The 21,889-nt window shown below is 52.3% G+C and overlaps 1 protein-coding gene across 4 annotated transcripts in view; it reads left to right on the forward strand.

The window, feature by feature from the left end:
- LOC149317828 (disks large homolog 1-like) overlaps positions 1-21,816 on the forward strand; it is a 112,618-nt gene extending 90,802 nt beyond the window's left edge. For 2 of the 4 annotated variants that reach the window (XM_089508534.1, XM_089508537.1), the window contains 10 exons: positions 67-243; positions 1,554-1,623; positions 10,772-10,871; positions 13,932-13,973; positions 16,752-16,802; positions 17,878-17,979; positions 18,437-18,609; positions 18,816-18,925; positions 19,375-19,466; positions 20,668-21,816. In XM_089508534.1, the coding sequence (XP_089364660.1) occupies positions 67-243; positions 1,554-1,623; positions 10,772-10,871; positions 13,932-13,973; positions 16,752-16,802; positions 17,878-17,979; positions 18,437-18,609; positions 18,816-18,925; positions 19,375-19,466; positions 20,668-20,774 (1,024 nt within the window). In that variant the 3' untranslated portion in view covers positions 20,775-21,816. Of the gene's footprint in view, positions 1-66; positions 244-1,553; positions 1,624-10,771; positions 10,872-11,319; positions 11,354-13,931; positions 13,974-16,751; positions 16,803-17,877; positions 17,980-18,436; positions 18,610-18,815; positions 18,926-19,374; positions 19,467-20,667 lie in introns of all 4 variants that reach the window. The other 2 variants (XM_089508535.1, XM_089508536.1) reach the window with 2 other exon arrangements.
- The last annotated feature ends 73 nt before the right edge of the window (positions 21,817-21,889 follow it).

Below are 21,889 nucleotides of genomic sequence, written 5' to 3' on the forward strand. Positions count from 1 at the left end.
GGGCCTCCCTTGCTGCTATTCTTCTCCCCCACCAGGTGCTCATCCTGCTTCCCCTTCTCTCTCCAGAGCACTCTTTGACTATGACAAGACGAAAGACAGCGGCCTCCCCAGCCAGGGGCTGAACTTTGGCTTCGGGGACATCCTTCATGTCCTCAATGCTTCTGACGACGAGTGGTGGCAGGCGAGGCTGGTGATGCCAGGCGGCGAGAGCGAGGAGGTCGGCGTCATCCCCAGCAAGCGCAGGTAGGCCTACTCTGGCACCAGGGCAGCTAGTGGCTTTTGGACCTCATGACGAAGGAAGGGCAAGGCAAGCTGGCAGGCGTTGGGGGTGCCCAGCTCACCTTGGCTGCCTCCCTTTCCTGCCCATCTGTTTGTGGGGTTCCCTCGACCACAGAGCACCCACCCAAGGCACCAACTGATCCCCTTTCCCCTGTGGCTTTCCCCTGAGGATGGTGGGGCATCAGGATGCCAGTGGGTGCTTCTTCTGCCTGCCTGCCTGCAGTCACCAGAGCGGGACCAGGGACCATTGGGGGGGGGGGGGCAGAGAGCAAACCGTTCCCACAGCAGGCAGGGCAGGAGGGAGGGAAGGGGCTTCCTTGCAGACCATCCTTTCTCTTTGTTGGTTATTTTTCTGTATGATTATTCTATTGTATTTTAACTTTTGATGTGTATAACGATTGTATTTTAATCCATGTTGTAAGCCGCCCTGATTTCTAGAAGGGCGGGATATAAATAAAAATTTTATTATTATTATTAGTATTATTTGTGTTGGTGCTGATTGACAGAGTGAGACAAAAGCTTCTCACCTATAGCTGTCACCTGTTACCTTGAAATGATAACTAACCAGGATAAAGCAGTTCCATCCCTTGAAGGCCTCAGCAACATCCAAACCAATTTTCCTTGTACATAACCTTTTCCGGCATTTAGGAATGGTGCTGCTGCATGGGGATAGTGCAGCCTGTCCTTATCTGGCCATTTGTCCATGAGCAGTTTGTCCCCTGCAGTTAGGTGACACTCCTGCCAGCCAGGAGAGACAAGGGTGGACCATCCCTTTGCTTAGGTGCCCACCGTGACCATCCTGTGAATGCCTTGGCAGAATGTAATGGTGTTCCGAATATATTTCCACTAGTGGTTGGATGTTGTTGCTTGCACTGCCAGGACAGTGAATTACTGCTACTGCAAGGCAGGCACAACCGCCCACAGATAACTGTCTTGAATGCAGAGGAATGGAGGGAGGGCTGTTTGTCTTGCTGTTTCTCTGAGGGCCAGAGAGGATAAGAAAGAACAAGAGAGTCTCCAGCTCTTTCCTGCTTTCCTAAAATGGCCGCCCCAGTCAGAGGCCAGGCTGGATTGGACTGTGAATGGCTAGCGGATTTTCCCCTTTGGAGTCCCTCTGCTGGACCTCTAGGGCAGCCTTTGCTGCCCACCCTCCAGATTTCAGGCAGTGACATGGTTTGCAGGAGTGGAGGCTAATCCTAGCTGATGGTGGCTCCTGGCCGTGGCTTTTAGAGAGGTAAGTAAGAGATGTTCTTGTTCTTACACTTTTCTGGCAGGGTTGAGAAGAAAGAACGAGCTCGTCTAAAGACGGTGAAATTTAATTCAAAAGCCAGAGGTGACAAAGGGGTGAGTGTAGCTAATGGGCTTTCTCTTTCTTCTGTGTCCTATTCTGGTCTCCTGCATGTCCGTAGGGCCTCAGCCGCTGGGCCTCCCTATGGTCACACCCTCAGACAGCTAGCTAATGCCAGTACCAAAAAGGGCAGCTAAAATATGCAGTCAGGGTCTTCTTGGTGCATCTCCCCATCAGCAGAGGCTTTTGGGGAGGAAGTGGTTCAGGTCGTTCTCACTGTTGCTAGATTCATCTTCCTCTCTCCCTCTTACAATATGAAGAGACCCAAAGCAGCAAACAAGATAAAAAGGCCAACTGCAAAATTAAAAGTTATAGTAGTATTTCTATTAGAATAATGGCATTAATAACAAGGCCATCTGAAGACAAACAACAGCACAAACCCATAGTGCAGGGAACAAGGGCTCCTGAATAATAACAATGTCTGCAATGTCTGTTTGGACAGAACGGTCACTGTGGGACAAAGACCAGGTTGGGGCCAGGGAGGAAAAGGGGTTTCACTAGTGGGGCAGAAGGTCAGGGGGCTTGATGTTCTTTCCGACCGGTATCCCACATTTCTTCTTCGTGGTCTCTGCGAATCACACAAATGGGTTTATTCTGCGCCTGCGCAGCAATACTCGGAAACTTCTAGAATCTCTGGGCAGAAAATAGTTTGCAACTTTCTGGCGGTAGCTCCGCCCATCCTTATATATAGCCCCTAACGGTCCCGCTCTCTTCAGTTCCTTCATTCTGCCGCGCGAAGCAGTTCAAGGAACTTTGCTAGCGTTTCGCTTCTACTCTCAATCGGATCTCTGGACTCTTGACCATTTGTACGACTGACCATTCTTTCGGACCCTGTTTTCAACTCGACGACTCGGTACTGTGTCTTTTGATGGCCTCCTTCAAGAGGTGCACCAATTGTGGGGTTCAAATCCCCATGGTCAACCGCCACGACAAGTGTGTGCTCTGCTTGGGGGAGACCCATATTCCGAGCACTTGCTCTCACTGCAAGTCCATGTCCTCTCAGGCCCTCAAGAACCGAGACCGGACTTTAAAGGCCGCCTTATATGACAAGGTTCGCCAGCCCTCAGTCACCACCTCAGGAGAGCTCCTAAGCCAACCGTCCACTTCGGTGGCCTCCGAAGAAGGAGGAGATAAATCCTCCTAAACCACCAGGAAGAAGCAAGGGGGCAAGCATAAGCCCCCTAAGCCTTCTCGCCCCGACCAGGACTCCAAACGAGCTCGCTCAGCTTCGCCTGCCTCCAAGGTTCGCCTTAAGTATCCGCCGAGCACGATTTCTGTGCCCCCACCGGATTCGAGGCCAACTACCGTTCCTTCGCCCGAGTCCAGGCCAACTGCGACTCCGATGCCAATAGTACCTCCAGCGTCGATACTGGTCCCGTTGGAACCAAGGGTCATTCTCTCCAGTCATCTTTCCATTCCTGATGACGACCTCCAAATCGTGGGCCTGGACCGCTCCTCCGAATCCAAGGGTGAAATCCCGGATTCAGACACCCCAATTTCTCCGCAGAGACCAAGGCCTCAGTCTCGCTCTCCTCCACAGGACAGGTCTCGGATTCGCTCTCCTCCACGCAAGGATAGAGCCACCCTCGGTACAGAGGCAGATGAAGCGTCGGCCTATGACCTACCAGACAGGGATCTTGCAGACCGAGATCTGTTCGACTCCTACCCGGACCTTGTCTATGACCATCGTTCTGGCCAGTAGCTCCTGCCGGTTGCCGCCTCACACCTTCGGCACAACATCCCTGGACCCACAAGAGTCAGGCCTGTGTCACCTCACCACCTCAACGCGGCCCTCAAAATCGACAATCGTCCCAGGCGCCCCTCGACGCCTCAGAGGGACATCTCTCCAGCCGGTCGCTGAAATGAGTCGGTCCTGATCCAGATCCCGATCTCGATCTTGTTCTGAGTCACCATTCTCAGACGTGGAGTCCCCATTGGCTTTTGTGGAGCCTGCAGCGCCTTCTCCCACAGACGACGTGAGATCTTTTGCCAACCGTATCATTAGAATGGCTGACGCCCTCAAGTTGGAGATCGCCCACCCTGACGAGGACGCCCTCGATCCCGTCAAGAGGAGGATCCACGGTTCGGCGCCCACGCCACCTGCCTTGGCCTATCTCCCTTCACTGGAGAAGATTGCTAAGAGGTCGTGGGACACACTTGCCACCATTGTGTCCATCTCCCACAAGATTGAGAACCTTTATAGGGTGACATCATCCTCACCATCGTGGCTTTCAAATCACCCAAAACCGAACTTGGCTATAGTCAAAGGAGCAGAAACAACATTTGCTCCTCGACCGTCCTCATCTCCTTTGGACAAAGACAGCAAGAAGCTCGATGGCCTTGCCTAAAAATTTTATGCCTCCACCGGACTGGATATGAAGATCGCCAACTATGCAGCCTGCATGGGGGCCTACATCCAGTTGCTAATGGAGAAGATGGACCACACCATCAATGAACTCCCGGAGGACAGGAGAAGGATGATGATTGCGCTTTGTAATGAAGTCCATCTCATCGGGGGCCAGCAGATCATCTCTGCCAGACATTCAATGGACTGTGTGTCCAAGGTGCTTTCGGGCTCGATAGCCCTCCGACGCTACGCTTGGCTGCGTGCCTCTGAACTGACTCCTCAGGCCAGAGCAGTGATTGAGGACATGACCTTTGACAACTCAGGGCTGTTCAATAAGGAGACTGATGAAAAACTGAGCTTTCGGTACCGTATGAAGACGGCTGCCAGGAAGCATGGCATGTCGGCCTCTTCAGCCAAATCTCCACGACAGAGATACGGTACCCAACGGCCTTGGTACCCACCTAGTCAGTACTGTTATCAACCTCAAGACCGACAATACCAGATCCCGGACAGGGCACCTCAGTCCCGTCCGTCTCAATCGCCTTCTGCTCCTCCAGACCGGCGTCAGTCTTCACAGCCCAGATACCAGCAGGGCTATAAGAAGAAGGACACTTGAGGCAAGAGGAGGTTCTGAAGCTCCCCCACGCACCTCGTCACTACCTTTGGGGACAGATTAAGACCCTTCTTTGACATCTGGGCATCTATCACCTCTGACTCTTGGGTCTTTAACGTCGTCCGTAGGGATTATGCCCTTGAGTTTCGCGAGCTCCCGCCCACCGGAACGTTTATTTCCACCGTCCCCTCGGACACCCTTGTCGACGAAGTGCGCACTCTTTTAGAAAAAGGTGCCATCGAACCCGTAGATTCTTCTCAGGCCCGATACTGCTTTTTCCCCAGATACTTTACTGTTCCTAAGAGAGACTCTGGACTTAGACCCATAATGGACCTACGTTCTTTAAACTCCTTTATTGTTTGCAAATGTTTCAGGATGGTAACCCTCGCTTCTATTTTACCACTTTTGCAGGAAGACGCCTGGTTCGTCACGCTGGATTTAAAAGACGTGTACTTCTATATTTCGATTCGAGAGGATCACCGCAGGTTCCTCGTGTTTGCCGTTGGGACTGAACTTTTTCCAGTACAAAGTCCTTCCCTTCGGTCTCTCCACAGCTCCAAGGGTCTTCACGAAGTGTATGGCACCGGGTTGTGGCCTTCCTCCGTCAGAAAAGGATAACAGTCTTCCCGTACCTAGACAACTGGCTTCCCACGGCACCATCCCGAGAGACCCTCCTCCAGGATGTGCAATTCTCTCAGTCCCTTCTGGACGCTCTAGGCCTCAAGGTAAACTTCGAAAAGTCGAACTTGACCGCCACCAAACGAATGGATTTCATTGGAACCACATTGGACTCTGTCGGGCTGAAAGCGTTCCTGCCCCAAATGAGGTTTCAGGCCCTTTGCACAGCGATACTACCCTGTCTCCTCCAAAGGCGCCTACGGGCTCGGCTCATACAGGTCGCAATGGGACACTTGGCTTCCACTACCTTTGTCACTCCATGGGCAAGGCTTCGCCTCAGACCACTTCAATCTTGGTTCCTTTCCGTGTTCGATCCCGTGCGGGACTCCCCTTCCAAGATGCTCACCATCCCGAGGAGAGTCCAGAAGTCTCTACGATGGTGGCTCCGATCCGACAACGTCTGCTTGGGCATGCTCTTCCTGCCACCGCAGCCAGACGTTACTCTTACCACAGATGTGTCCCTTCAGGGTTGGGGAGCCCGCACTTCAGACTTCACCATAAAGGACAAATGGACACTCACGGAGGCCACGCTCCACATCAATGTGCTGGAGATGCTAGCCGTAGAAAAGGCACTCAGGGCCTTCCAAACGCTTCTTGCCAACAAGGTGGTTCTCCTACTCATGGACAACACCACCGTGATGTTCTACCTGAACAAACAAGGTGGTACGAAGTCAAAGACGTTGTTGACCATCACTCTTCAAATCGGGGAATGGTGCATTCTACACAAGATTCTGCTGCAATGCATTCATCTCCCGGGAGACCAGAACGACCTGGCGGACCAGGTCAGCAGATCCTCCATGACTTGCCACGAATGGAGACTGCATTCAGAGGTGGTCGACCACCTGTTCTCCCGATGGGGAACACCACAAATGGACCTGTTTGCCTCCCCACTGAACGCTCACAGCCCAACCTTCTGCTCTCGGGTTCGAGTGCCAGGTTCGAGAGGAGACGCCTTCCAGCTCAGGTGGTCGCAGGGACTGATTTACGCCTCCCTCACTTTCCACTCATCAGAAGGGTGCTGTCGAAGATGTTGGTGGACCACTCAGATGTGATCTTGATCACCCCGTAGTGGCCCAGACAGCCTTGGTTTGCCCCTCTCCTTTGCCTCGCGGGACAAGATTATCTCCGGCTCGAGTTCCGTCCCAATCTCCTCTCACTACACGCCGGACGGGTCCTCCATCCCAATATGCACTCTCTCCCATTGGTGGCATGGAGGATTCGGTGTTGACTTCTTTGCCTTCCAACATGCGGGATGTCCTTCTTGCAGTGCAGAAGCCTACCACACAGAAGTCCTAAAGATACAAATGGGACAAATTTCTCGCCTTTCTACGGGACAGAGATATCCTTCCATCTCAGGTCTCCATCCCGACAGTGCTGGAGTTTCTCATGACCCTGGCTGATGCGGGTCTTTGTTTGAGCTCTATAAAGTGCTACCTCTCTGCCATCTCTTCCCACTACCTGTTTGATGGCAAACCTTCTTTGTTTGGGGACCCCCTCATACGGAGGTTCCTCAAGGGGTTAAACAGCCTGCATCCACCGGCTTCCGTCCCAGCTCCGGCATGGAGTTTGGACGTGGTCCTGGCCCGCTTAGCTTCCAAACCGTTCGAGCCCATGGCTACCACAGACTTAAGATTGCTGACCTGGAAAACAGCTTTCTTAGTGGCCATTACTTCTGCCCGCCGGGCGGGTAAACTATGTGCCTTGCGAGTGGACCAGCCCTTTCTGCGTTTTCACAAAGATAAAGTGGTTCTCCGTACCGACATAACCTTCCTGCCGAAGATAGTGTCTGCTTTTCATATGAACCAGGACATTGTTTTGCCAACCTTGGCTCCGAACCCGACCACTGACTCTGAACGCCAGAGCCATGCCCTGGGTGTCTGCAGAGGTTAGCTTTCTATCTGGACAGAACATCGGATTCGAGGCGCTCAGAAAGACTGTTTGTCTGCTATTCTGAGGCCAAGAAGGGACTACCGGTATCGGCTCAGAGGTTCTCCAAACGGGTGGCCAATACCATCCACCTCTGTTATGAGCTGTCTGGTAAACCGGTTCCAGGTCGAGTTCGAGCCCATGCAACACGGGCGGTAGCAACATCATCCGCATTTTTGATGGGGGTCACGTTGGAGGATGTTTGTAAGGCTGCTGTCTGGTCCCAGCCATTGACTTTCATCAGACATTACAGGCTAGACCCCAGGGCCAGACAGGAGCAGCCTTCAGGAGGGCAGTGTTACTTTCTGCTTTGCATTGATCCTGTTGGAGTGTTAATAAATGACAATACGTCTGTTTTATTCAACTGTTTATTGTTGATTATTGAAATTGGTAATTTCAGCCATTGTGTTTTCATGACACTCCCTCCTCCACTGACCTAAGCTTGCTAGTCTGAACCCATTTGTGTGATTCGCAGAGACCACGAAGAAGATGAACAGGTTGCTCATCTGTAACTGTGTTTCTTCGAGTGGTCATCTGCAAATTCACACAAACCCGCCCATCCCCCCCTCAGTGTCTTTCTCTTTGCTAACTTCGCTGTCGCGCTTTGCGGCTCATTCGGAACTGAAGAGAGCGGGACCGTTAGGGGCTATATATAAGGGTAGGCAGAGCTACCGCCAAAAAGTTGCAGAAAGTTGCAAACTATTTTCTGCCCAGAGATTCTAGAAGTTTTCGAGTATTGCTGCGCAGGTGCAGAATAAACCCATTTGTGTGAATTCGCAGATGACCACTCGAAGAAACACAGTTACAGGTGAACAACCTGTTCTTCCTTCGACTGCCCAATCATCTGCCTTCCTGAAAAATGGGGCTGTCTATCCTGGGCTGAAGTGAGATTTTCCCTGGGCTTCAGAGCAGTTTGGATTTGGCCCAAGCTGTTCATGCTGATGTGTTCTTTAGAAAGAAGCAATGTTCCAGGCCCTTTTGTCTTCATGTGGCTTTCCCACATCATGAGATGTGGGGAAAAGGGACTGTGGGAACTCAGAGGAGATGGTGTGGTGGGGTGTGTGCTGGGATGGTCCTTGCAGGGCTGGGTTGTTGGGGGGCGGTGTTCGCTTGATCTTGAAGAAGGACAGAGGGATTGCTGAGCCCACTGCTGAGTCCGGAGGTGGGCTCCCTGCTATCATTTGGTTTAGCAGTGAAAAATCACAGATGCAGAGCAACATGGCTGTACTGGTGGCTGCCAAAAGCCAGCTTATAACCCTGCCAGGGGCCTCTTGAGCACAGGGGCGCAAGGGCCTGCCAGGCAGGGCTTCCAGAGGCCGTGGATAGAGCATGGTTATTTTGCAGTGAGCTTCTTGCCTCGCCCCTGGCTGGAAGGAGCAAAACAGGCCCAGAATTTGGTGGAGGGTTGTCTTCTGCCCCTCTTAGAAGGCTACCTGGCAGGTGAATTTTCGGAGCCCCCAATGCGTGTACACCCAGCACTGGTTGCCTGCCGCTTTGCAATCTGGCTGTGTTGGCATTGACTGGAGCGGAGTTTGTGCCATGGCCCCTTGTCCTGTTCCTGCACCAGGTCTCTGCATGAGACCCTAAGTGGAAGCCCAGCGACACTCGACGGGAGAGGACTGCCTGCCTGCCCCCCTACCTGCCCCCCCACCCGCCTGTCCCCTCCTGTTGGCTCAGAGTGCTGCCCCTCTGCGCATATCTTTTCTCTCCTTCTCTTCTGTCCTTCTCTCAGCGCCTTGCTGGGAACTCTGCACATGCCCATGCATCGCCAGTGGCTGCTCAGTCTCTTTGCCTGCTGAAATTGCAGTAACACAGCTATTCTCGTCTTTGGGAAGGCTCCTCAGTTGGACAGAGGCAGCCCATAGTGAGCAGCAGCAGGGAAATGGAGCTGCCCTGGCATTCTCTTCCTCCTTGCTGACCGTCTGCATGCCCAGCATGTGCCAGCTGCCCACCTTACCTACCTCAGTCTTCTTGTATCTTTGGCCTGGGCAGAATCCAGTTATGCCACATCCAGGTGTCACTTTTCTCTCCTCCTCCCACTCTTCCTTTTATAACTCATTATCACTAATGAAGTAGTTCTGAAACATGCTGTGAGAGCGGTCGTGAGGCAAGTGGGATGCACGACTGGTGGACACTGGGCCTCCTGCCAAGTTAATACCTCCAGTAACCTCATGGCTCGCAGGCTGTTTCCACAGTTCCAAATGCACCCACTTCATATTCTTGCCATTACTACTACTTTTACTACTATTACTGTTCTTATTGTTACCACTGCTAACATTTTGCTAATTGGAGCCAGCATCCTAGCTCTCCAGGTGGCTGTACCCCCTCAATACCACCCCCACCACCAGAGGAAAGGGAGGCTGTCTTGGAGAGAGGGGAGTTTGGCTGGCGAGTCCCCCCACCAAGAAAAGGGTTCTTTCTCCAGTGGGTCTCCCTGAACTGGATTTGGACTTTGGAATAGACTCAGACAGAGGAAAGAGTGTGGATGGGCTTCCCCAGGGAACTTTTGGGCAGACAAGAGGAGGGGGCTCCTGAGATGGCCTGTCAGCTGCCGCAAGGGTGATGGTGGTTGGGTAGTATTAAAAAGTCTCTCCTTGAGAAGGGTGCCCCTACTCCGAGGAGGGGCTTCTGGCCCAGGGGCAGAATGAGGGAGCCCAACCCAGAGCAGAGGCATCCCCAACAGGTATCAGCTGTCCTTAATATGCACCACTGGCAATGCCTGGCGGGATCCCTCCTAGAGAGCAGGCCTCCCACCCCTGGTTCCCCACACAGTGTCTCTGGGGAGAGGCCTGTGAGGGGGCGGGGTGTGTGGGGGTCCTGCGGAAGGGGCACTTGCTGGAAGGCCCAGCAGACTGTGGCTTTTGGCATGCACAGGGAGGCCCCATGGCCATTGCAGGCCAGTCAGCCGGCCCTTTGAGAGGCCTTCAACTGCATAGGGCTCCACTCCCAAAGTTGTGCTGGGCTAAGAAAACCCCTTGAAAATCCCTCTTAGCCCACACACCTTCGGGAGAATCAGAAGAGGCAGCGCCACAGCCTTTGCAGTTGGCACACTGTGGGTCCTTCTCCAACACCACAGCTGCCTCCTACATGAACTTCTCACGCAGCCAAGGCCAGCCATCCTGGCTGCTTTGGACTACAACCCCCATGGGTCTTAGGCATTACTGGAGCTGTAGTCCAAAGCAGTGGGAAGGTGCCTAGTTTCTGACTCCCTTGTGAGCCCCAACCAGCTCTTAGAAGGGCCGGTGCTAGAAGAAAGGAAGCCCCACATCTGTCTCTTCCACAGCAGAGGGAGAGTCATGGTCCTTTTTGGCTCTCAGTGTGCACCTTCTACAGGTGGCAGGATGTGGGCCATTTCTTCTCTCTGCCTGCCTGCCTGCCTGCCTGCCTGCCTGCCTGCCTTCTTGCTGGAGCTGATTCACTTCCTACCATTCTGTGTCCTGGGGGGCACGTGAATCGTGTCCCACTCTGCACATTGGGGGTCCTAGAAGTTGGCCAGCCACCAAGCTGTGGTGGGCCTCTGTGAGACACTGGAGAGCCGACCTCCTCTGTTTTGCTCCCCTTCTTTCCTTCTCTTCTTCAGCAGTCATTCAATGATAAGCGTAAAAAGAACCTCTTTTCCCGAAAATTCCCCTTCTACAAGAACAAGGACCAGAGTGAGCAGGAGACCAGTGATGTTGACCGTAAGTACGGGGGTGGGGGTCTTTGCGCCAGACTGTGCCGAGGGGCTTCTGAGTGTGTTGCCTGCCTTGAGGAAGGGGTTCCAAGGGCTCCAGCAGGGGTGGGAGGGGAGCCCCTAAAGATAGCCCCCCCCCCCCCCCAGAGAATCAGGACAATGCAGACAGAAGACCCAGCCGCCTTGCCTGCTCTCCTTGAGGAGCCAGATGCTGGTGGAACAAAATGCTTAGGATGACCCAGTCCTGCTCTTTTTGGGGCAGATAGCCTTGAGTCCAAGGTCCTGGTCAAACTTTTGGCCAGTCTCCCTTGGTCTTGCCGCTCTCAGCACCTGCCCCCCATGGATGCTCTTGGAACCGCCTTGGTGTCGACAAGCAGCCGCTTCCATACGCTACTGACAGTTATTTTCTTTGTGATTGTCTCTTTATTGCTTGCCCTCTGGGAACTTCTCTGCAGGAGATCCCTGAAGACATGGGATCAAAAGGCCTGAGTAAGTGACCCTCTCTGCTGCCCACCTGCCCTCGCCCCTGCCCACCCTTCTTTGCCATGGCTGCGGCTGGTGGAAGGTGCTTCCCCTTCTGAGCTCCTTTGGCATTGTGTGCCATCTCATGGATCACCTGGCCTTCTTCACCTTTTGATTTGGGGCAGGAAGCTTTTCCTTCTCTCAGCCTTTCGCAAGCCTGGGTGGTGCCCCTCTCCCCTCCGCCTGACCCTCCCCCATGATTTTGGCCACATCTTAGCTGCCCAAATGGGAGAGAATGGTGTCCCCTCGGGAGCTTCAAGCTGGCAGGCAGTAGGAGCCTTTGGTGGCCCTGCTGAATGCAGGATGCCTTGGGTGGCTCACCCTTGAAAGAAGAAGGATAAAAATGTAACGTCCATAACTGGGAAGGCTCAATTCCATTGGCCACCCATTGGTCTCTGTGCCTTTTGCTGTCCAGAAGGGACACCCACCACCAGGACCCCTCTTTTCCCCTGTGCCCTCTGCAGTGCTGCTGGGCATCTGGAGCTCCCTTCTTCCTGACCTTCCTCCATCCCCTGCCCATGACCCTGCTTTTGGTCTGTTGCTCTGTTAGGTTTCTCCTGAAGCTGCAGAGGGACTGCCTTTTGCAGAGCCTCATCCTGGTACCCAGCTGGGCACTGGTCTCCTTCATGGAAGAGAGGCTTCATTCCTCAGTGGGTTTTTGTTGCCCCATGAAGTTAGGTGCAGATGGGGTTTCAGTTGCAGCCTCCTTGCATGGGCCACATGGAGACAGGCTGCCCGTCCCATGGAAGCCACACAGACATGGCCCTTGCCTCCTGGCACCCAGAGGCTCTCAGTTGCTTCCTAGGGCAAGAGTAGTCTCTGGAGGGGGCAGAATTGGGGGTTCTGGGGGCTCCTCTTGAGTTGGGCATGCACAAGACAGTCTCATCTGGGACCACTTGCTCCGCCTCAGCCCAGCTTAGCAAACAGACTTGTTTTGTGGGTTAACGGGAGGCATTATCTAGGTAGCACCCGAGGGATGAGCAGGATAAAATGGTAGCCGTAATACTAATAGTAATAGTAATAACATTTATTCGGTCATGTCCCTTCTGTCTATTATTTCATGGAATGTAGCTGGTTGGAAGCCCAGATGCAGGGACCCTACCTTTTTGCTTTTTGTCAACAGACACAATACTAATATTAATAAAATGGCAATGAGGATGAGCCTTTGAAGCTTCAGCTGCTTTGGCCCACCAGTTTTGGAGGAGGATTCCAGGGCTGGATCCCAAATCCCACAATCCCGCCTTGTGCCTTTCCTGTTCCCAGAGCTGGGCCAGTGAGATGCACCTCCCTGTTTGGCTGGGCCAGGGGCTTAGAGACCATCCACTCACTCACTCGTCCTCCTGAGGAACCAGTGGCTTTTGGGGCACCTCCATACCTGTGGCATGACTGCATCTGCCTAGTGCCAGTGCCCTCCAGGTGCTAGACAGGGCTGTGTTGGTCAGTCCCACACACCCATGATGTGGCCTGGGCCCCAAATCACAACATCAGCAAGTGTGATGTGTCTTGGCTGAGGAGAGCAGTGCCCACCTCCAGCCTCTGCTCCCCACAGTGTTGGTGTTCCTCAGCCAGAGTGGTCTGCCACAGAGTGGGGTGGGGGTGTTGGCCTTGAGAAGTCAGGGCCCCAACCTGCCTTTTCCTAGGGAGACCCCCCCCCCTTTGGTTCACTTAAGTTGGTTGATTATGTGAGCAAGAAAGGCCTCTGTCCCTGCTCCCAGGGTGTCCCTCTTCCCCGACTTGGGCTCTTAAATTGTAGGGAAGCTTGTCCAGTGTAACAGTCAGAGGCTCCTGGTCTTGGAGTGGGAGTGTTGTGGGTGCTGTTGGATTCCATGTAGAGGGTCCCAGTGAAGAAACACCACCACTGCTGAGCTTCCAAGTATCCCCAGAATGGCTATTGCCATGATGGCTGCCCTAACCAAGGAACTGACCATCCTCTGGGGCCTGCTGGAGGGCATCAGAGCCCAACCATGACCAGAAGGGCCTCATTTTCTTCCTGCCCCTTCATCTTCCCAGACCAGGGAGTGGGAAGAGGATGTCTTCTGAGGTGCTCCTAACTGAGCGCTTCAGCCGGGAGGAATCGGCTACCGGACTCTGGCTGGGAGTCCACTTGTCCCAGTGGTGGTCCTCCCCCTCTCTGGTGGCTCCTTGGCAAGGGAGAGCTGGGTGACTTGTCCAACCCCAAAATAGGGGACAATTCTGTCTACTGCCTGCCACTGCTGTGGGTTTGGTCCACAGTGGCCAGCAACTCCAACATGACTGATGGAGAGCTCCCCCCCACCGCTATCACCCCACCTCCCACCCCGCTTTGGTGTTTGGGCCTTTTTCCTCAGCCTCTTTCCAGTTGTGCACTGGAATGTTTTATTTTGCGCTGTTACCAATTACGCTGTTACCCCGGACGCCTCCGTTGCTGCTCCGGGGGATTCCTTGCAGTGGCGGCCAAATGGAGGATAAGCCTGATGGCCTGCTAGTTTCCTGGGGCCGGTTTGGTTGTTGGCCGGCTTGCCCTCCCAGTGCGGCTCCTAACCCCCCTCCTCTGTCTCCCATGCAGAGCACGTGACCTCCAATGCCAGCGACAGCGAAAGCAGCTACCGTAAGTGCCCTTCCTTCTACTTGCCCTTCTTCCTGCCTGTTGGTTTCCAGAGACCCCTCCTGGGGCAACAAGGGCCCAGAGAGGGCCAAAACAGAGCTGGGTTTTTCAGGGTGGTAGCGGGGCCCTTGTGGGGGACCCTACTGGGGGTGGCTTTTTCAGCCACCTTGGCCTGGTTCCTTGTGGGGTGGTTCCCTCCATGGACCTATCCCTCCCTCCCTCTGACCTGTCCTGGCTTTCCACTGTCCTTCAGTCTTGCTGCTTGGGATCTTCACCCGCAAAGCTCTTTTTCTCTTGAGGAGACACCCCCCAGCTCACTAGAGTCTGCAGCAGTTTCCTTGTACCTGGCTCAAACCTTCAGCCGGGAGAATCACGTTTTTAACCCTCAGAAACAATTTCCCTGTTGAGACAGCATAAAATCTCCCCCCCCCTCTCAGTTTGACTCCTGAAGCCTGTCCTGTGAATATCTAACTCTGCCCCCCCACCCAGCATTCTCCCCTTTGGCTGGTGGTAGCTCTCCAGGGGTCGGGGGGGGGGGTAGAAAGGCGTGCCATTTGGGGCTTCCTCAGAGGGACCGTGGGCATTTCTTGGCCTGTTTTGGCTTCGACGATCTACTTTTGCCTGGCTGTGTCTAGCCTAACTGCAAAACCTTGGTCCTGAGCTGCATACGTTAATTCTCATGGGTCACACAGGGTTTTGCTCCCAGAATTGGGAGCATACTTATCAAATTTGCAGATGACACCAAATTAGGGGGAATAGCTAATACCCCAGAGGACAGGATCAAGATTCAAAATGACCTGAATAGACTAGAAAGCTGGGCCAAAGCTAACAAAATGAAATTCAACACAGAGAAATGTAAGGTATTGCACTTAGGGCGGAAAAATAAAATGCACAGATATAGGATGGGTGACACCTGGCTGAATGAAACTACGTGTGAAAGGGATCTAGGAGTCCTAGTAGACCATAAGTTGAACATGAGTCAACAGTGTGATGCGGCAGCTAAAAAGGCCAATGCTATTTTAGGCTGCATCAATAGAAGTATAGTGTCTAGATCAAGAGAAGTAATAGTGCCACTGTATTCTGCTTTGGTCAGGCCCCACCTAGAATATTGTGTCCAGTTCTGGGCGCCACAATTCAAAAAGGACATTGAGAAACTGGAGCCATGTGTCCAAAGGAGGGCGACAAAAATGGTGAAGGGTCTGGAAACCATGCCCTATGAGGAACGACTTAGGGAGCTGGGGATGTTTAGCCTGGAGAAAAGAAGGTTAAGAGGTGATATGATAGCCCTGTTTAAATATTTGAAAGGATGTCATATTGAGGAGGGAGCAAGCTTGTTTTCTGCTGCTCCAGAGAACAGGACCCGGAACAATGGATGCAAGCTACAGGAAAAGAGATTCCACCTGAACATTAGGAGGAACTTCCTGACAGTAAGGGCTGTTTGACAGTGGAATGCACTCCCTCGGAGGGTGATAGAGCCTCCTTCCTTGGAGGTCTTTAAACAGAGGCTGGATGGCCATCTGTCAGGGATGCTTTGATTTGGATTTCCTGCATGGCGGGGGGTTGGACTGGATGGCCCTAGTGGTCTCTTCCAACTCTACGATTCTATGATTCTATGATTCTATGAGTTTTCCTCCTGCAGTGAGGCTGTCATTCACAGAGGGAATGGTCTGGGGGGATGAAGAAGAGTGGGATATTCTTGCATGACGGGAATGTCCTCAGTGCTGCCGCCTTGCGCTCAGTTGCTGCTTGGGCCTCCTGGCAGCTGCTGATGTTGCAGAAACGGTACTTTTTGCCTCCAGGCCCCTCAGTGAAGTCCAATGGCTGCTGCAGGTTCCAGACAGGGGCCTCTTGTTCCTGCGGTATAGCTAAATGAGGGAGAAGCAATGTCCCCAACACACACACCACTGCATCCCTTCCTACATACACACACACACCTGGTTGGCATAATGTCTGGTGAAATTGCCATCCCTGTGAGGAGAGACTGCATTGTTCCTCTGCTGTACATGATCCACCCGAGGCAGAACCATTGCGTAACAGCCGCCTGGACTTTGTGCCGGCCATGCGCAGACGCCTTCAGAGCGCTCCCACACACAAACATCTGAATTATGAATAGAATAAGCCAGCTGCTTGCTATTACTTTATTATTATTATTATTATTATTATTATTATTATTATTATTAAAAATTTACTGCATCATACAATTTGACAGAAAATGTTTAACAAAATAGAATTAACGCACAGAATACCATTGCTTACAAAATTTAGTAATGTGACTCTTAAGCTAAAGAAATCCAGTTATCGCTTGTAAGCGTTAGTTACATAATCCTTATTTCTTATTTCCAGCCTCTCTCTCTCTCTCTCTCTCTCTCTCTCTCTCTCTCTCTATATATATATATATATATATATATATATATAAACTGAAATCCTAAAGAAGAAGAATTTCTTAAATTGTAATGCTCTATTGAAAATCCGAACAAAAAACATAGTATAAGTTTGTGGTAAACTTATACTATGTTTTTTGTTTGGATTTTCAATAGAGCATTACAATTTAAGAAATTCTTCTTCTTTAGGATTTCAGTATTTTTCAGCTGCTTGCTATTACAAAAACCTTCAGCGGCTGCTGGCCTCCCCTCTGATTTTTATTGAGTTCCTGCCAACGGGAGAAGCCCTTTTGCCATTGAGAACAGTCTGTGGACTCCTTAATGGGGGATTCTGGTGCCATGGCCGCCACTGACCAGCGAAACATTTCCGGCCTCTGAACCAGTGTGTTTACCTTCCTAGGTGGCCAGGAGGAATATGTCCTGTCTTATGAGCCAGTCTCTCAGCAAGAAGGTTTGTATGGCTCTCCATGTGAAACAAGATGTGGGCATGACCATCAAGAGGGACCCTGAGGGCCATCTTGCCCAAACCCCCGCTGCCCATTAAAGCACCTGTGATAGACACCTGAGCTCTTCTGTGTCGGGTGGCTGGCAGGGGAAAATCATTGCAATGCATTAAAGCTAGGGGTGCACAGCATCCCACACCCCAGTATCTCCCAAAATGAAGTTTTCAAAAGGAGCCTCTCGGAGTGCTGCGGGAAAGATGGGCATCTCCTACAGTCTTAAGGCATCCTTGTAGCCTGTTACCAATCTGGGAGAAAAAGTCTTAATGGCCGGCAGTGGGATGGGAAGGTTAGCAGGGGCTTCTTGTTTATTCCACTTGTAGCGGTTCTCTCTGCTGCCTCCTCTTCCCAGAGCAGTGGGCGAGTCAGGAAGGGCACCAGCTCCTCTGGATCGGGGGCTTTGGTGATACCTATCGTCCCCTTGGCGTCCTCTGCTCACCCCTCCCAGGCCTCAGAGCCTCCCCCAAAATTGAACCTTGGAAAACCACTGGTGAGGGGGGGGATTGTGCAGCTCAGTGTCCAGTGCTTGGCCCAAAACAAATGAGATTTTGAGGGGCAAGTTGAAAGTTTGGCTCTTGTAACTATAATGAGAAATGAAAGGTATGTGGTAGACCTAGGTGAAGAGATTGTCTGGGGTCGGCACAACTTCCAGTGGCTGTGGGTTGAGGAGGCTATCAGGTGGGATTGCTGGTGGGGGTAGTCCTGGCACTGCGTCTCCTGAAACCCAGGCCATGTACATGGCCCCCAGTTCAAGGGCATTGGGGTTCCCATCTGAACCTGGCTGCCCTTAGAGGGAAGAAGCTCTCCATAGAGGCTCAGGGCCTTGAGCACACCATCGCCCTTCTGCCACTGTGGTGGTCCAGGTGTAGAAGGGACAAGGGGGCCTTGTAGGTCCATCTACAGCCAAAGTGGCATGCGGAGCTTCTGGGGAACCCTGCCCAGGGAGACCCGTCCATCTGCCTCCCTCCCTCCCTCGGCCGCTGGGGTTGCCAGTGGACACTGTCTGAGCTGAGACTCTTGTTTCAGTCAGCTACACACGGCCGGTGATCGTTCTGGGACCGATGAAGGATCGGATCAACGACGACCTTATCTCTGAGTTCCCTGACAAATTTGGCTCCTGCGTTCCTCGTGAGTACAGCAGGGGCTACCATGGAGCAACAAGTGGGTGGGTTCCCTGCCTAAGTAGCAAACAGACCATGTCTTTGTTGGTGGACATGCACAAAGGCCAGCAAATGCAGGCAGCTGTGCCCTTGTAGGCCCTGAGAGAGAAGGCAAGGGGCTGTATCACTCCCCCCACATTGGGCAAAGGCCCCCTTCCACCTTTACCTCCCAAGCCCCGATTTCCATCCTCAGCCGCATCCCTCTCAACCTGTCCATTGTTTCCCCAATGGTGACGGGGAGGGGGCACAAAGGACACATCACTGTTCTTGGGGGTTGGACGCTGGGCTGGGCACCTTCGTTGTAGCTTTACTTAGTTCGTCTGTCTCCCAGGTGTTTACAGGATCCAAATTGCTGTATCCAGCCTGGCAACTCTTTGTGCTATTCTCAATAAAAGCTGCCCTCCCCTCCTTTTCTCTCTTCTAAGACACCACCCGCCCAAAGCGAGACTATGAAGTGGATGGACGGGACTACCATTTTGTCACATCCCGAGAACAGATGGAGAAGGACATTCAGGATCACCGGTTCATTGAGGCTGGACAGTACAACAATCATCTGTACGGGACGAGTGTCCAGTCTGTGCGGGAGGTAGCTGAGAAGGTATCTTGCAGCCTCACCTCTTTGGAGAGGACCCCTCCCCTGGGAACAACGACACCAGGAGGTCCTCCCCCCTCCTGGTCTTCCCCCACCTGCTCTTCCTTTTGCAAAGCAGGGCTCCTTGATGGGCACTTGGCTGCCCACAAGAGGCCCAAGGCCTGGGGTGCCTGGCCCAGCTCTCAGGCGTCTGCTCCCTCTCCTTTTGGCAGTGCAAGCACTGTATCCTGGATGTCTCTGGAAATGCCATCAAGAGGCTGCAGATTGCCCAGCTTCACCCTGTCGCCATCTTCGTCAAGCCCAAATCTGTAGAAAACATCATGTGAGTGGCAACAAGAAGCTTCCCATGCACCCCCCTTTGCAAAACACCCTCTTTTGCCACGCTGCCTGCTGGCACTCAGTCAGCTGGGCTTTGTAACCCCTGCTTGCCATACTCAGAGCTGAATAGATCACGACTGCTGGAGGCATCTGCCTTTATTCTGTGTAAATGAGGGTGTCTTCCACCTCCTGGGCCCACAGACGGCAGCCTGTGAAAGAGTCAGCCTGTGGTGAGGGGGCACGGGCTGGCAGAGCCCCTGGGTTCACCCTGTGGCATCACACGTGCCTCCAAGAGTCTCTGGGTGGAGGGCTGGTGCTTGCTTTTGTTTCTCGTGAAATCCTTTCTGTTTGCGGCCTGCGTCTGCTGGATAGCCTTGGCCAGAGGCTGCCTTCCCGACTCCCTGTTGTTGCTTGGCTTGTGGGGTTATGGCTTTGCAAATTTTGTCATTTCAGGGAAATGAACAAGCGGTTAACAGATGAGCAAGCACGGAAGACATTTGAGCGAGCTGTGAAACTGGAGCAGGAATTCACAGAGCATTTCACAGGTTGGTTGCGTCACCCATCACGTGGTTCTCAGTTGAGGGAGCATAACAGAGTTAGAGCACCCGGTTTCCTCCTGGCATGGGATCTGAAAGAGCTGGGCTCCTGTGGTCCAGTCCCTGCCTGCCACTGCCTTGCAAGTTCTTCCTTGTGGGGCAGAGTCAGTTTGTTCAGGTTGCCCACTCGCAGGTGACAGTCAGGACCGCCTGGTGGGCCCTTGGCTCCAAGTTGGGGTGCACACATGTGTAGGGGGTGGACGGTGTCTCCTAACAGAGTAATGGTGCCCCAGACCCCCAAAGGTGGTCTGACAGTGTGCCCTCCCTGGAGGATTCACAGAATCATAGCATTGTAGAGTTGGAAGAGACTACAGGGCCATCCTGTCCAACACCATTCTGCCATGCAGGGACTCTCAATCAAAGCACGTCCATTGACAAATGGCCATCCAGCGTCTGTTTAAAGACCTCCAAGGAGGGAGACTCCACCAAAATCTCAGAGGAAGGTGTTTGTTCCTCTGTCGAACAGCCCTTACTGTCAGGAAGTTCCTCCTAATGTTGAGCTGGAATCTCTTTTCCTGGAGCTTGCATCCATTGCTTCATTGGGTCCTGTTCTCTGGAGCAGCAGAAAACAAGCTTGTTCCCTCCTCAATGTGGCATCCCTTAAAATACTTAAACAGGGTTATCATATCACCTCTTAATTGTCTCTTTTCCAGGCTAAACATCCCAGCTCCCCGAGTCTCCTCATATGGCTTCATGGTTTCCAGGCCCTTTACCATTTTAGTCGCCCTCCTTTGGACACATAGCTCCAGTTTCTCAATGTCCTTTTTAAATTGTGGTGCCCAGAACTGGACACAGTATTCCAGGTGGGGCCTGACCAGAGCAGAATATAGTGGCACTATTACTTCCCTTGATCTGCACACTATACTCACTGTGCATTGATGCATCCTAAAATTGCATTGGCCTTTTTAGCTGTTGCATCGCACTGTTGACTCATGTTCCTAGATCCCTTTCACATGATTCAGAAGGAAGGGGGGGATCTGGGAGAGACATGCGCCACTTCTGCCAAACGGTGAGGAGGTTCTGGGGCAGAGGAAAGGAGAGGCAGGCCAGGAGGTCTGAAAATATAATCACATGGGGCTCAGGCACAGAGTGGGTGACCCAGATCCCTAGCAGTGCCCTCAGTAGCCGATGAGTTCTCTCTTTCCCGCAGCCATCGTTCAGGGGGACACCTTGGAGGAGGTCTACGAGCGAGTCAAGCAGGTCATTGAGGAGCACTCCGGCCCCTCCATTTGGGTTCCTGCCAAGGAGAAGCTCTGAGAGGGCTGCCGCTGCATTCTGCTGCCCGCCTGCATCCAGCGCCTGCCTGCCTCTGCCTCCGGCCAACCGACTGACTGACCGACTGACCAAGTGCCCCGCGGGGTTCCTCAATTCCTGGCGGCTCCTCTTCCTCCTCCCCCCATATGGGTCTCCCTTGAGGAGGAGCTGCTTCCGTCACTGCCAGCTCCGGATCCTTTTGCCTTTTGCCCGTTTGTTCTTCAGAGCCTCAGTGTCTCCAGGAGCCACAGGGGACTTCTCTTTTTTCGAGGGGGCTGAGGGCAGCGGCTTGGATCTGCTGTTATGGGAAGGAGATGGGGAACTGTGTGGTAAAGTCCTTAATGTTTAAGGGAATGTATCCTTCAGACATTTTGAGAAAACAGAGCTTTATATACGTCCTTTTGAAGATTTCTTAACAAAATGAAAGAAAAGTGGTCTTAACGGAACAAATTGTGAGCAATTTTGCACGCTTAACTTGACTAGCATGGTTTGGTCCGAGGGGCTTCCTGGGTTGGGGACTTCATAGTTTCATAGTTTTCTGTTCTTGGCAACAGGTATATTTTACAGGCAATTCAGTAAGGATTTTTTTCAGGTGTCCAACTTAATATTTGCTTGATTGGCATTGTTTCATAAGGGAAAACTCATTTTCATAATTTCATAAGAATATCCTTTATAGTCTATTTTTTCATTTTTTTGTGATGCCATTGCTAGGGAAGAAAATCTGTCCTGTTTTCAAACTTCCGCCTCCAAGACTCTTTGGACGTCTTAACAGAGATCGTTGGTAGGCGACGGCCCTTGCGTCTTCCGACCAAGTACTGTTTAGGCGCTTCGAAAGCCTGTCTGTCCTTCAGCTAGGAATGATGCATTTTGTTCTGGAAATATTTTGAAAGATGATGATCATTATTATGGTGAGGACTCTGAGTCAGAGTCTGAAAATATAAATATGTTCTTAGAGGTCAGATTTTAATGGATATTTTACCCACAATAACTGCCTATTTTGTTATAATGAAACATATTATATACATACATATATACATATATATAAATATAAATATATTAAACTTTCTTTAACTAAAGTCTAACTCCGGGAATTATTTCTTTACATAGTGGAACTCCCG

The sequence above is a fragment of the Sceloporus occidentalis genome, unplaced genomic scaffold, assembly GCF_023333645.1.
Source record: "Sceloporus occidentalis isolate IW3139 unplaced genomic scaffold, rSceOcc1.0.p SCAF_2, whole genome shotgun sequence".
NCBI classification, from domain to species: Eukaryota; Metazoa; Chordata; class Lepidosauria; order Squamata; family Phrynosomatidae; genus Sceloporus; species Sceloporus occidentalis.